Source organism: Dipteris shenzhenensis, chromosome 23 (genome assembly GCF_047967505.1).
Source record: "Dipteris shenzhenensis isolate YYH24624 ecotype China chromosome 23, Dip_SZ_1.0, whole genome shotgun sequence".
NCBI classification, from domain to species: domain Eukaryota; kingdom Viridiplantae; phylum Streptophyta; class Polypodiopsida; order Gleicheniales; family Dipteridaceae; genus Dipteris; species Dipteris shenzhenensis.
The window spans coordinates 39,188,547-39,204,674 of record NC_141618.1 but is presented as its reverse complement, the minus strand read 5'-3'; the positions used below and the strand labels follow the sequence as shown (position 1 = coordinate 39,204,674).

The following is a 16,128-nucleotide window of genomic DNA, read 5'->3' as shown; positions in this document are numbered from 1 at the left end:
TTTAGGACAATCACATTTTGTCCAAGCCTGGTTTAAGAAATGAAATGTCAAGTAAACTATCCCAAAGCTCAATCACAAACAACCATCGATTGGTTTAGGCACCATTGACCTGCGTTGTATCTAGCATGTGTATGATATGCTCCTCAAACAACTTGTGTCCGTTCGCTTTTTATAGATGTCCTTTCTATTTGGAGAAACTCTCCTAGTTTTGTGCCAAAACGTCGTCACTGTAGCAATGAATTCCGCACTTAGGCTGCCTCTCCTTTTCTTGTGTTCTATTGAAGCCCGCAGACTTCTCGGATCAGGATGATTGTGCATTGCTTCTACTCTACATTCAACCATTGGAGCCATGTCAATCCTTCAAGTTGACAACATCTTCGACATTATGTGCCTAAGCTATTTCTCCTTTGTTTCAGGGAACACCAACATAGCTAATGTCACCCTCTTTGCAGCTAGTTGATCTAAGCTATGCACCCCTTTCACTTTCTGTAGGCCATTTCTTAGGTTAGACATCGTCTCTTAGGCGTGCATCTCCCGAGGTGTTGGTAGGGTTTTTACTCTACGAAGTTTAGGATGTAGCAGGCTAAAGATTGTGAAGACTTGAGACTAGTAATCACCTGAATGGCCTGATGTTACTGCCTCAAATGCTCCCACCAATCATGACATCCAAAAATTAGATGCACTATTTGACGCATCTATAGACATGCTCCGACAGATGCCTTTTTAAAAGAAACCGAAAAGGACATGCGCCCAACCCCAAAAAGAACAATACTAGTACCAAAAACATCCCTTCCCTGCATACGACAAAGGATGAATCCAAAGAGAGCAACTTCCAAAGAAGACCAACCACCAAGAGACTTACCTTGGATAGAGGTATGGAAGCTTCTTGTCCTTCAAAGCTGCTTCTCTTTCTTCTCTTCCTTGTTTACCTCTTCTCTTGTATGCTTGGGGATGACTGTATAAGCTTAGAGATGAGTGTGGGTGCTGGGAGATAAGTGTGGATGCCTAGAGCTGTGTCTGTTAATAGGAAACCAAGCCACGCGATGCTAAAAGTATGTGAAGGAAATCAAGTGCACTAAAAGTAGGTCCGAAAATCAGCTCGCAGTTTGCGTGTCTAAAAGCGCATCTATCAGTGCAGCTACAATATGTTTTAGACGTGCCTATAGACATGTTCCATAGTACAAACGTGGTGTTAGACGTGCTTTTAGATGCTACATAGAGTTTTGACATTTACAACTCATGCAAGAACACATTTTTTGGGTTGTTTATCTGTAGGATGTCTTCATCTTCAACAAGTAGCTCGAGTGAGGATGAATCCCTCCATATCCACCATCATGAAATGTGGTTGGAGCAAAAAATAAAATGTATGTGTGATCGATGTCGAGGAAACATGTATCATGCATGCAGAATTACACTCAATCACATCATAAAGTATGGAGAATGGGATGCGACCATAAACATGGTAAGTGTTAAAGAGTTAAGATTTACTGAGATACCTATGGGCATTCATGTGTTTGATATATGATCCTTTTTTAATTTGATATAGGATGCAGTGCCACACCCGCATATGTTGCCCTATGCTCATAGTGAGGAGGCAAAGTGTTAGCGATATGAGGTGGGATCTTCAGGAGGGACTGTTATGGATGCATGGAGTGATGGTGACACTAGCCCTCCACCATTACCTAATGAGGCCATGGAGGAGGAGGTGTTTGATGATATGGTGCAGGATTTATATATCCATAAGTCCTCAGGTAGGGATGATAGCATGGAGTAAGACGATCTTTTTACTGCAGCATCGACTCCACTATTTGAGGGGTGCACATTCTTTGTTCTACGTGCCTCCCTTGAGTTACTAAACTTGCAGACCATCTATGGATGGAGCAATGAAAGTTTGAATGCATTACTCAAGTAAGCTTTTAGAGTCTATTTTGCAAACATGGTGAATTATGCTAGTGGATCAATTACTCGAATGCTTTTTCTCATTTATGGTCTTCACGTGCAGGCTATTGTGTAAAATGCTTCCTTCCAAGGGAGAATAAATTACCGATCTCAAGAGATATGGCAAGGCAACATGTGACCTCTCTTGAAGGACTAGATTACAAGCACATCCATGCATGCATCAATGATTGCATTCTGTTTCGTGGACCACATAAGGATGCAAGAGAGTGTCCTACTTGTGGAGAGGCAAGATATAGAGCAGATCTCAAAACTTTGGATGTGCCTCGTAAGGTTCTGTGACATTTTCCCATAATCCCTCGCATCCAACATATGTTCAAGTGCAAATCCATTGCAGAGCTCATGTCATGGCATTCCTCCCATCGATCAACCAATGGCAAGTGGAGAACTCCTGTAGATACTCCTACGTGGAAGCATATTGAAGACACATGGCCAAGCTTCAAGGAAGAACCTAGGAACTTGAGACTTGGATTGGGTATGGATGGTTTCAAAAGCACCTCTTACAGTGTATGGCCAGTGATATTGGTGAATTATAATCTTCCACCCTCTATGGCGATTAAGAAAGGACATGTTGTGTTATCCCTTCTAATTCCAAGAAAACATAAAGTAAAAAATCTTGATGTTTATTTGGAGCCTTTGATTGATGAGCTAGAGATACATCATGCACCTCGATACCTTTGATTGGTATTGAGGTGCATGATGTGAGCAGGCCTCCCTCATCACACGAGACTTCAACTGCAAAGTCTTCTTAATGTGGATGATGCATGACTTTCCACGAGTGTTCAAGTAAGCATTAAACTTTTAATTATGAATAGGCAATCGATGTGGCACCCTAAACCCACCTTGAACTCTTGATTACGTCTATTGTTCAGGTCTCAGTACATTGGGTTACCATGCATGTCCTATTTGTGGTCCTTCGCTAGTTGCCTCATGGGCACATACACATTGAATAAGGTCATCTATGAGAATCACCATTGATTTCTTCCACCTAATCATCCTAGATATGTCGCCCCATGGAATGAAGTCCCGCCATAGTCACTCACTGCAGGAGATTGGATGAGAATTTGGTATGATTCCACGACTCCTCCACCACTTGGCATGAGCCAGTAAGGGTTTGTAACTATTATGTGCTATATTGAATGGAGATAAAGATTGCACACTAACACTACTAGCTCAAGATCAATTGATCCCATGCATATCTTCAAGAATGTGGCATCTACCATTTGGGAACATTTGAATGGGACATGAGATTCCACATGCATAAGGGAGGATCTATGCACCACAGGGAGGATGCATGAAGCTTGGCCACAAGAGAGGCCAAATGGGTGTGTCTTTTTACCTCGTGCACTGTGGAGGTTATCAAAGCTAGAGATGGTGGCGATGAAACGAGCTATCACTACAATTCATACTCCCACTAAATGCATGAGGTGTTTGAAGGGGGCCTTCACAAAGAGCAAGAAAAGAGGTGTAGAGCAATTATATGGCTTGAAATCTCATGATTGGCACAAGATGATCCAAGTAAGTATTTTTTGTGCATAATATATTTTTCCTTCCAAATTTGTGAGTGAATTAGAAGCAACTAATCAACCATTCCTCGTGTGTTCAGTTCATACTACCTACTAGCATTTCTCGTAGTGCATCGAAGGACGTGAAGGATTGTATTTATGAGATGGGCGAGCTTGTGAGGTACTTTACAGGATACAAAATGTGAAGCATATTAATGCTCCATGCAAGGTTTTCATATTGCTGATATGGTGTAATTTTTCCTTTCTATGTATGTGAGCTCAAAGGAAATAGATACCACCACGCTTGAGAATGCTCGAGTTATATCAATGGAGGTGATTTATTTAGTGGAGGAGACATTTCCATGTTCTATTCTCACAAGCCAACTACATCTCATAGTGCATTTGGTGGATGAGATTACTATATGCGAAACTGTACATGCACGATGGTTGTTCTTTCTCGAGCGCTTCATGAAGACCTTGAAGGGTTTCGTGAGACAAAATGCAAGGCCTGAAGGTAGCATGGCCAAGGGTTGGTTGGCAAAGTGTCACTTGTATATATTTCTGAGTTTCTTGTTGATGTGGATAGCTCTCTTTGACAACAATGGAGAGATTATGAAGACCTAAGGATGCCCTCTATTGTGCCTCAAGGGAAAGGACGAAGCAAAGTTATAGACACATAGTTGCTTAATAATATCAACCTTGATTGCATGCTTAATAGTGACGTGATGAAAAGATGGGTGACAAGATATGAGGATGCAAAGGCAAGAAGACAAGGAGAAAGGCCCCTCTTTCATACACACCACGGATCTCGTCTGCTATACCCTCAGCATCTAAGAACACTTCCAAAGGATATTCATGTGGATTGGCTACTTGACAAAATGGAGAGAGCAGAGAGAGACAAGGGGATGCATATCACAATGAAAGAATGGGAGTATGCTAGGGGATGCATGAGCAAGATCAGTATATAGAATGTCATGCATAAGTTAGGAGGTTTCAACAATTTAGATTGCTTTATTTAATTGATTTTGTCTTGGTATAGTGTACTATGTTTAATGGTATATGGTGTGAGGGCAGGCATTTTCGAACACAATGGATTGATGATAAGAGAAACACACAAGATTGCGGCATAATTGCTAGCTTTGAGGGAGCCAATGGAGCCATGGATGATTATTGTGGCATAATCCAAGATATTATTAAGCTTGACTTTCGACGCTTCTTTGTGTATGTTTTGGATGTAAAGTGGTTTAAGGACATGGTGGAACGAGGCCCTAATGCAACAATCAAACCTCATGCAAGTGGCTTTGTAACTATTGACTCCACAAAGTTTTGGGGCAAAGTAAGAAGGACACACTAGTACTACCGCAACAATGTGAATAGGTATTTTACACACATATAAAAATACTCACTTTTAAATATTTGATACCTTCGATGCTGATTGTATTTGTGTTTGAATTAGGTTGTCTATCAACCAATGGTAGATAATAATAGGTGGTGGCATGTCATACCTATTATGCCACGTTCCAAAGTGATGTATAGTACATTTACTAAAATGGAGCATATGGAGGATGATCATGGCCATGGAGGTGATAAGGGGGGAATAAAAAGTGGAAGATTTCAAGGGACGAAGAAGAAGAAGAGGAGAGAGAGAGAGAGAGAGGGAGAAATGGGATAAACTAAAGATAAAAAATAACTAAATACTTGATTTTTCTCTTTGTAGGCCAAAGGATTAAGTAAGGTCTACCCATTAGGGGCCGAAAAAAAACAAGGTGCATGTATGCACAAAAGCACTTGGCTCCAACTTGTGGGTTTTACAGGTCTTTAGACATTGTAGATTGTTTAGTAAGAAATAATAAAAATGAAATGCTTTGAGGACTCACAAGATCCATTAGACTTTGCCAAGGTTCTATAGTTATTTGCATGCTCTCACACCGATTGCAAAGCCACTGCCTTTTATAAAAAAAACTATAATTTAAAACTGAAAGGTAAATTGGCATTAATTTTCCTTGAAGGTTTTATGAATGATACCTACAAAGTTTTGATGTCAACTTTCTGGGGGTTTTTTTGGATTTATTTTTATAAACAGACCCAGTAGACGACAATCTCTTCACTGATAGGCATAAAGCCCACTAGGCAGGCATAAAGCCGGTTTGGCTAGCATAAAAGTTATGCCCTTTCACTAGAAAAACGATTTTTTTTAACAAGCGAACTTGCTTTTTTGGCAAACGGCTTTCCGGACAATAATTTTTTTCAGGCAACGGCTTCAACAGCAATTAACAGGTGAATCGACTTTAGCGCCTTGCTCACAAATGAACACGCGAGACCAGGATGAGCGACCGGAAAGCTTGAAGTGACTTGAAGACTTGTAGCTGGAGGAAGTCAAGTCAATCGTTCTAGGGAGAGCTCAAGCATGGAGGAAGAGTGGAGCCCCTGAATTGATTTATAGCCATGTTGGAGGGGGGTAAAAAGTACACACAAGCTAAAAGCTGAAAGCCAACAACCATCTAAAACTAGAGGTTAAGAATTTTAGAAATTCCTAACAAGTTGAATGATCATAATCATTCATAAGGCCTGCGTTAGATGTGGAGCATGGAAAAGAGGATGGGGAGGGGACGAGAGAGAGAGAGAGAGAGTAAAGGAGGATTTTTAGGGGAAAGAAAGAGAGAGACGGGGGATTATGTGGAAGTTAAACTGATTATGTGGAAGTTAAACTCTAGTTGCATGTGGAATATGTCCAAATATGGGAGAATGAATTTTTGGAAAATAAAAATCGTAATTTCAATTCGTGAAGATGAGTTTCATTACTAAGGCAACCTTTTGAGGCAAGGAAGGCCAAAAAAACTAAGAATACTCAACTCAATACCAGAGCAATGTCTGCCACTGCTAATAATAAAGAGGTTAAATAATCTAAAGTTAGTACGTTGAGAGAGCCACTGTTGAATACGAAAGGCTGAGCTATCTGAGAGGAGGCCCATTTTGTGTGAAAGGCAGACAAATATGATGAGACGGTGGGCAAGAAAAGGAACGCTGGGGACGGTTGAAGAAAGAACGTAGACGTGGATCTCACTACAGCAATGTAATAACAAGGCCACTCACGCAGAATGATCGCTTTGAATCGGCCAAACGTCGTCACAGCTTCGTAGGTGGTAGAAAACAACCAGCCATCGCTGGCGTTTGGACGTTGACGTAGTGGGAGATCAGGAAATTAAACACGTTCAGCCAGGATCACGCTAGCTATCAGCTGCAGGAAGAATGTTGTGACGCTCCAGCTTGATGAAAGTACTTGCTAGATAAGAAATGGACGCAGAGCTGAGTTGATGAGCTTTTGCAGTTCACATCCAGCAGCTGGTGATTGCAACGAAGACGGACAATCCGGCCGCTCATGATCTGATGAGCTTCAATAGCAGCTGCATTGAGCTGGAACAACCAATCCGGTAGCTGATATTGAGCTTCGCATGAGCATCCCTCAATCAATCCGGCAGCTGATGAGCTTCCCATGAGCAGCTAGATTGATCACGTAATTCAGCAGCTGACGAGCTTCACATGAACCTCACGGAAGAGAGCTAATCCAGCAGCCGATGAGCTTCAATGGCAGCAGCAGCTGATCTGATGAGCTTCACGTTCACAGCATTTGGTACGACCTTTTCTGTATAAATACAGTTACCAGGCTTTTGGGGCGTCTCTACTACTACGATCTTGGAACATCACAGCCTGGGGCGTCTCTACTACTACGATCCTGGAACATCACAGCCTGGGATGCGGAAGACAGCCAATCCAGTTTCACAGTCGCTGGATTGAGGCAGGAAGAAGAAGACGATAATCAGTGGTAGCAACGGAGGAGGAGGAGCAGGAGGAGGTGGCTGTGGCGATTCATCAGCTGGTCTTCGTCCATCGCCGTCGTCCTCGTCAACCTTCCCCCTCTACCATCATCACCATCACCATCATTACGCCTCATCCTCATCGCGCTGATGAATCCAATTAGGTGTACCTACTGTCTCCACCCACAGCTTTGAATTCCATCGCCAGTTGCTTCACTCCCTGCATCCACATGATTCGTAGGTGACGGGTCGGTTCTTCGGCACGCCGTCGCGCAGCATTGGTTGGCCTCTCTGAATTGGAGTAGGTGTGAGCTCCACCCGTCCACTGCTCCTCCTTCGAGCCAAGTTTTATAGGCGCCTCAGCGCTGGATTCGTGAGTTCTGAATCGGCTGATTGCCTTCGGGTTGTTCGATCCTTTCCTCAGCGTCTCGTTGCTCCTTCCTTCGCTCCCGCCATGAAGATTGTGCGCACTTCCACTCGCCTCGTGCAGCCCGACGCCCTTCATGGCCCTCGCACTTTCGTGCCCCTCAGCAGCTCAGACCTCGTCGTGCCTCGTGTCCATGTTGAAGTTTTGTACGCGTATAACTCTCCTGCTCCTCCCACGGCGCTCTTGGAATCGGGCCTGGCGAAAGTCCTGAGCGAATATAGAGAGTGGGCAGGGCGGCTAAGCAAGGATGAAAATGGAAGGCCTGCGATTGAGTTGAATGACGAGGGAGCAGCGTTGATCGAGGCAGAGGCAGATGGTCTGCTGGAAGATATGGTGCCGTTCAATCCTTCTCATTCACTTTTAGAGTTGATACCTATCAACCGAGGAGTGCCAGAATTGTTGCTTGTTCAGGTATGCCTTCCTCATTGCAACCAAAATCCATTGCAACGGAGTATCCTCATTTGTTCGACGTGTGAGTGATTGGATTCACAGGTTTTTGCCTCTTCGTAAGGTACTTGTACAGTCAATATTTCGCTTGTTTTATCTCCAGGCGTTATCAAGTACCTTTTGTTGGTAATTGAAGGGTATTTCGGTTGGTCAGGAACCGCTTGAGACCGTATTCCAATTTTAACATCACGTGTGATTACATTCCAATTTGTGTAGGTCGTAGTTGCAGAGAATTAGACTGGTAGCAAGGAAAAGGTTACCTTCCCCTTATGTGACGACAGAACAAATTCCTTGCCACGCCCATGTCACCTTTTTTATGGGCTGACAATATTTCCCCCTAATGCTTTGCTACGCCTTGAATTAAATGTATTGGCTAGGCTCCTCTTCGGATAAGGGGCCGTTCGCTTCGGGGGAAGATTGTAACACAACCGAGAAGATAATGCTAACAGATCATTAAGTTTAGAATCTTCACCGGATAGAGTGTCTAGAGGGAGCACGCTTTGAGTTTAGAATCTTCATTGCATAGAGTGTCTAGACGGACCCTCTGCATGTGGACAAATTTACTTCCAGTTGTAAGATATAGAGAGACAACGTCCTTGAAGTCTGGACTCTGGAGATTAAACATACTTTGCGAAAATGTTTTGAAATTGCTGCTATGCAAAGATTGACCGGCACCACTTCAAAAGAAAAAGGGACTTGTGGAGCAAATTGTAATTCTGGATACGCAGAAGTTCCAAGCATCCAGCCGTCTTCAATCTTGGAGTGAGAGGGCAACTTGCATCCGGAGACTAAAAAAGAAAGCAATGGAAACTCACAAACAGCTAGACAAGACCAGCAGGCAAATATAAACTTCATGAAGACGGGAGTCGCTCTCAACACCTCAAGCTCAACAACGAGACAAGACCAGAGGATGGGATGGGAGTACGATTACGTTTAAAAGCTTCTTTGGATAAGTGTGTCTAGAAGGACGTTCTAAATGTGGACACTCGTTTAACTTCCATTGATGTTATGTAGAGTTTACTACAACCTCCTTGAAGTATAATTTGTGAAAAGAAACTTGGGCTGTTTGGAAATTGCTGCTTTGTAAGGTTGACCAAAGCAAGATTTGTATGCAAATTGCTCATTCCAGAGACTTGAAGAGCAAATTGAGGAAGTGTCTCCGGACGTCTTCAATCTTGAGCAACTTTCATCCTGAGACTCAGAAACAGCTGGACAAGAAGCATTCAAGACAAGTCCCCATGTCAAGTGGGTGAAGTAGCATCTATCATGGCCTCTCCAGAGGCTCTGGCGAAGGCATGAGGCCACTCATAACCTCCTTAAGGTTTCAGATCTCGTAACGTGGAAGTTGCTAACCTCCTTAGAAGATAGGCGCTCCCAAAACTAGTGCCCTCCTTGATGACACTGCTGTCTGAAAACAGAGAGCCACTTGCTGTAGCCAAATCCCCACGGCAGACGATTTGTCCCAGGTTCGCACAATGCAAAGAAAGCACACTCTGTCTTGTGCACACAGGTATCAATGAAGGAGCACATACATCCAGATGAATAGACAGCCATATAGACAGGTTTACATAACAAAGGATTCACACTCTGTCATGTGCACACAGGTACCACTGAAGCAGCACATACATCTAGATGAATAGACAGCCATGCAGACAGCCAAAACAATATTTCTTACACACCGAAAAGGGACAACTATATACAAATATCTTACTCAAAGAGTGCCACATGGACAGCTTGCTGCTGCTCCAAACTGGGGGCTCCAAGTGAGCTCCCACCTGAATAATCCACCGGTTACAGTACACCCTCCTGACCTGATAGTGTTCTTGTCTCCACCATAATGGCTTCGAATAGGTTCACCTATTCCTGTTTCCAGCATCCTACAGCAGGACCATGAAGAAGCCTCTGAAACATGTCTCCATGTCTGCAACTGAAGCTCCTTTAGCCATCATTACCAATCCTGATAGAAGTCTTGGAGCAAGCATTGATGGACTGCACTATTCTCTGCCTGCCAGGAATGTTTTCATCCTCCATTCCCTAACGACATGAGAAAAACATGGCAAACAATTGTGCTTAAAACAAACTGTTGTAGTCTATATGTCCCCTAGAAAACATTTATACTATTGAGTTCCCTCATCATGTTGCTTGCCTTGAAAACAAGCCATGTAACTCCCGGAGACACCACAGCATTGTAAATCTATACTGCATCTATCAGTGCCACTGCCCTCGTCTGAATTCTGATAATCTCTCCAAAGACACCTCCTCTATGCAAGTGGTTGAAGCCTCGTTCCCACAACACCACAGTCTGAGCAACCGATCCCCTTCACAAGGCTGCTGGTCCTGTGGCTCGATAGCGCCTCAGCATCCTTGTCCACCCACTCTTCCATCTCATCTGGATTTGCAGGTGTGACTGGGATGGATTTTCAGCTCCCCTCCTTTCCACCTTCTACACCTTCCTTGCCAGGCTCCATATCTCCACCTTTGACACAGTCCTTGCCACCATGTGGCTCCATATCTTTCACCAACCAGGTCCGATAGTTATTCTCATCTAATTTGCCTCCATCTGCAAAATTTTGGAAAGGCACGCGTGAAGCCATTGGACTAAAGGGCTTGGAATAGATTTAACAACCTAACACGCCGCCTCCTTGTCACACAGGTACCTGTCCTTCAAATGTCGGAATCGATCTCACATTCTGCAACTAGTTGAGGTCACCTTCCTTTCAAGCAATGGCTCTCACCTGTGGGCAGCATGCATCTGTGACTCTCTCTTGGGTCTCTGATACCTTGTCAGGAAATAGAGAGCCACTTGCTGTTACCAACTTGCTGCAACAGAAGACTTGTCGCAGGGTTCCCAGGGTTCACACAATGCAAACAATCACATTCTGTCTTCTGCAAACAAGGATCACCGAAGCAGACACATACATTAGACAGCCAAAGTAATATTTATTAAGTTCCCAAAAGGGACAGAACCATGTACAAAATACCCTGCTCAAAGCGTGCCATGTGGACAGCTTGCTGTTGCTCCAACCTGCACCAAACTGAACACCTGCTCTCCTACTGTTGTACTCCTTCCATTGGATGTGTGGCCCAACAATGGCCATCAGTGTCCTCCAAAAGGATCTGAATGCAGGACGTAATGCTGCTCCAAGAGGCTCCAAGAGCCCAAGCTCCGTAGAAATTACATGCTCTAAAAAACAGTGCCCTCCCTGATGACATGACATGAGAAGTAACAAGCTAATGTGAGGCTTTCACATGACTTCAAATTTCACAAAATATCCATCACTTATAGCGATCCATCAAAACTGATCATTAATGCCGTTTTCTTCTGAAGGGTGCACTGTATTATCTTACTCTGATTTTGTCATCCATTTACATTTTCTTGTTTTCTTTCTATATCTTCTCCACATTTTTCAGTAAACTGGCTAAATGAATTGGAAGTTTTTCTATTCATCTTAGCACTGAGTGGAGACCTGTCATCTCAGATGTGTGCAATCTATTGCCCCCTTCCCCCTTTCAGTAATATGTTGTTCTGTTTCTTGTATTGAGTTCGGGCTATCTTATGTACTTTTTTGGACGACTGTCAAGTAAACCATTAAACATGCTCTGAGGAATTTGGTGATTCTGGTTGTCGCAGATGACCAGATTTAAGTGCGGGGGCATGACAATAGGTGTAGCAAGGCATCACCAGGTGGCAGACGGGGAGTGTGCAAGTGACTTTATGGATGCTTGGGCGCGTTGTGTGCAGGGGTTGCCGTTGACATTTTCTCCCTTGCATGACCGCTCTGCTTTAAGGGCAAAGGATCCTCCACAGCCTTTGTATGATCACATTGAATACCAGAAACCGACTCCCAAACCAGACGGCCTGGTCAAAGAATACCCAGAGTTAGCTATCAAAAAACTGCACTTCAAGATGGATTTGCTTAAAAAGATCAAGGCAGAAGCTGCAAAATCCGCTCCAGAAGGCGTAGCCTACACAACCTTTGAAAGCCTGCTGGCCCATTTATGGAAATGCATCACAAAGGCTCGTGGGCTTGAGAATGAAGAGGGGAACACAAGGGCTCTTGTGGCTGTAAATGCACGACGGCGACTAAATCCAGCACTTCCTAAAGAGTATTTTGGCAATGTGATATGCCATGCCTGCCCCTATACCAGAATCAAAGACTTGGTCGTGCAACCACTATCCTTTGCTGCAGGCATTGTGCATGATGCAATAAAAAAAGTTAACAACGATTATGTTCGCTCAGCACTGGATTTTATCGAACTCCAGCAGAAGAACCCTGTGCAAATAGCTAGAACTAATAGGACGGTGTTGACGCCAAATTTGAGTATCACTAGCTGGGTCAATCTGCCATTATATAAGTTGGATTTTGGATTTGGCACCCCAATGTTTGCTGGCAACCCATTCATTCCCTTTGAAGGTCTTGTGATTTTTGCTCCTGCTCACACCCAAGATGGCAGCATTGATGTTGTGTTAGGTCTCTTTGCTCCTGACATGGAGAAGCTTGAGAGTATCTGCTTCAGTTTGGACGGGAACTTGGATGACTGATTTTTCACAGTAATCCCCATTTCATCTGTTTTCTGAGGAGATGAATAATGAGTTGGCCAGATTACATGCTCTGCCAGATCTTATCGTGAATAAAGATTTCCTCATGATCCAAGTTCACATTTTGTTCGTCTGGGAAGATTCATAAATATATTTCATCACCGTTTCTGATCGATCCTTTTTTAAATCCCAATAATGACTTTCCAGTTTGAAAGTTTCACGAGATTGTTCATTTCTGGTTTGAAGTGCCAGGTATTTTCTTTGCTTCATGCTGAAAATCATGAAAGTCAGAATTTGTATTGCTGCAAATGACGACACTCTAAATTTTGGTGCAAAATGGTTATGTGCCCTTCAATTCATGATCACTTTTGATGCAAGAAAGAACAAAGCTGCTAACATGACACCCTTGATTTTAAAGAGCATGATCACCAAGGAGAAAATAGCACAATCATTGTGCATCAGTAAACACACGATAATATGTTCTAGGAGGTGGCAGCCGTGGTGAATGAAGCTCATGGTAGCCAAATGAGCTAAACAACACACTCAAATAAGGGCCGCTCACAATGTGTTTAGTAATGTGACTTGGTTCAGTTCTGAACGTGCGATTAGTATTGCTTCATTGGTTCGTGCAGGCTGGTAGAAATGAAATATTAGTCAATGTTTGTATGAATTCATTTCCCGATAGTATGTTGAATGAGCGGAAGTTCCGAATGACATTCTTAGAAATTCATAGCACATGTGACAAACTTATCCAAGACCAATGTTCCTCAAGACCACACACTACATGCAACCAACATTTCTTCATGCTGCACATTACATGAAACCAGTGTAGCCAAAACTTTGTGACACATTCCTACACACTCACAAGATTGCCCATGCAAGAGACAATGAAAGAGACAAGATGCCAACAACTTTGTAAAAAGATACAAGTACCGTACGTTCAATTACGTCAAGATTGATGTGTGATGGGTTACTTGCATTCTAATACCAAATGGATCCCAAAGTACAATAATGTGGTTGTTAGGTTAAGGGCATCGTTGCGGACTGGCGCAAGAACTAGATGACTTCAATTGTACATCAACTCAACATGCCCACCATGCCCTTGAAGCATGCATAGTTGAGCACAATTAGAGAAAATCTCATGACCTCCCAATGGCAAATCACTCATAATGGCGCTATTGTTGCATGTGTGCTTGGACATTTAAAAAATCCCCTTAAATATGTTTATTATAAATACATGCATGCATGGGGTTGGATTCTTAATTCTTCCATTCAATTAAACTGCAATGTATGCAACCTCTTTGGGAAAAATAGTTCTAACAAAGTTCCAAGATCTAGCATAGTTTAAACTCAAGCTTTAGCAGTATCACTAAAGCTCTTGAATGTTGGAGACAAGGTTTTCAAGCTTTTGTTTATCATTCCCTTGCAAAACATGCAAAAGGTATGCATATTATGGGTTAGTACCCCATCCATTGATTTGGTAATTTGTGTATAGCTCATACCCAAAGCTTTGTTGATGTTTCCCTCTTCACATTCGGACATAATTTCATTGGCCAGTATCCATTCCAATTCCCATTGTACAACATTTTGGTAGTTGTCAATGGAGTGGTTTAGCCACAACCATATCTTATGCTTATCCACAACTAAAATCTTAGAATAGTTCATGAATGTGGGTCAATGTTTGCTTAGGTGTAGCCATTTTTTTCAGGTTTAGGGCAATTTTTATGTATAGGTATCTTGCCTGACCCATAACTTATGCATTGCTCAATGGAATTTGACAAACTTTACCTTCAAGTTGTAGTACACATTTCAATCTTGAAGATGAGACCAAAAAAATATGGAATAAAGATTTAGAACGAGACTGTGAAAGCATTATAATTGCTATGTTGTGCTATGTTGCATGTGAAGCATACATCCTGAAGAGTATAGGATATTACAACTTATTTAAAAACATCAAATTTTATTCAACACATACATGCCTCCAATGTTGTGCTAAAATTATGCACACCCATTCGAGGGCTTGCTCTATATCTTTTTCTTGTTATATTGAAAACCAAAGCCAATTGAAAAAATGGAAGCCAAACTAGTGGGATTGCTCCATGGTGGTCTTTAAACCTTGATAGTTGGTAATGCTGATATGTAGATTCATCCTAGAATGGAAATTTTTTGAAAACATGCAATTTGCTCTTATGTAAAGATATTTTAATAAATCCAACACTATTTACAGTTTTGTATTGGTTCTTTTTCCATGAAATTCCTATATGCCTTATAAGAATGTCAAAGATCATTGCATTTCATAATATATAGCATCAAACTTCAGTCCTTTAGCCTATTTATATTTGGGTCCCATTGCCCTTGCTTGAGGGAAATCAGTATATCCAAATTTGCTGACATGTATCGCCAAAGGGGCGAAATCATGATGGCTAAAAATTTCATTATCCTCATGCACTTTTAAAAAATTTCACCTCCCACCCTATAAATTTTTGGATATTAAAGTACATCCTTATCTTGCTACCCTGCAAAGTACATCATCCTCCTGCCACCCTACAATCTACCTATAGGTTTGACAGGTTGTTGTACCTTGTTAGTTCCATAGGCCTCTTCTTCAGTAGAGTAGCGTATCACATGTGCACATTCAACACTAGATTTCCAACCCCTAGATCACTCTGTCCACACCAACTATGTGGTCTTCTTCAACCCTGCATCATTCAATAGAGATTATTCTACTACAGCATACCTCTGACGTTGCTGTTAGTTCTTTTGGGTTGGTGACACCCTTGTTTGTTGCAACCTACCGGATGACATCTCCATCGCTACATCAACTAGCCTCAGATCTGGATGCCTCTTCTTCAGAGCAGCTGCATAGTCCATGATGACTCATGACATGGTTAGCTTTGACATGTTCAGCACGCAACTATACACACAGTTCTTGACATGGTCAGCTTTTGATCGACTAGTCTTCAATCTAGGTGGGCATCTTATTTTTTGGATTTCCTTCCTCATCCCTTTGGCTTATCTTCTGGGTTTTATCCCTGAAGCCAAAGGATGACCCACAACTTAAGAGAGGGAAACACACATTATGTACAGGATCGTAAGTTGTACTCATTGTATATGCTTCCGCTACATAGTCACTTTGCTCACATATACACATACTACTCTGATTTCTTTTCCGTCTTCTTTTCGGTTTTGGATGCTATCACATGCACCAAACAAAATCCACAAATAGGTCTTGTACATGCACCCTCTACTTACCTAGTGCCATTTAAGAGGGGGTGTTGAGGATGGTGTAAATTGCACCATCTACATAGGGCATAGGGGCAAACCCTAAGCCTAAGGGGTCCACATGTATATCTTCCTGTTCATGTTCAATACAACTTAGTTTACAGGTAGCTATATCGTGTGCACTCCTCTCTCTTCCTCTCTCACTCCTGCTATCAT

At 42.5% G+C, this 16,128-nt stretch overlaps 1 protein-coding gene across 1 annotated transcript; it reads left to right on the top strand.

The window, feature by feature from the left end:
• Positions 1–6,696: 6,696 nt before the first annotated feature.
• On the top strand, positions 6,697–12,971 carry LOC147887364 (agmatine coumaroyltransferase-2-like). Its single transcript, XM_087394518.1, has 2 exons — positions 6,697–8,114; positions 11,782–12,971. The coding sequence occupies exons 1-2, from the start codon at positions 7,731–7,733 to the stop codon at positions 12,691–12,693; spliced, it is 1,296 nt and encodes a 431-aa protein (XP_087250644.1). The 5' UTR covers positions 6,697–7,730; the 3' UTR covers positions 12,694–12,971.
• Positions 12,972–16,128: the final 3,157 nt, after the last annotated feature.

Excerpts from the sequence above, each read along its gene's own strand:
- LOC147887364 (XM_087394518.1), top strand. The coding sequence starts at position 7,731 with ATGAAGATTGTGCGCACTTCCACTCGCCTCGTGCAGCCCGACGCCCTT. Across the intron at positions 8,115-11,781 it reads CAGAATTGTTGCTTGTTCAG|ATGACCAGATTTAAGTGCGG; the intron begins GTATGCCTTCCT and ends TGGTTGTCGCAG.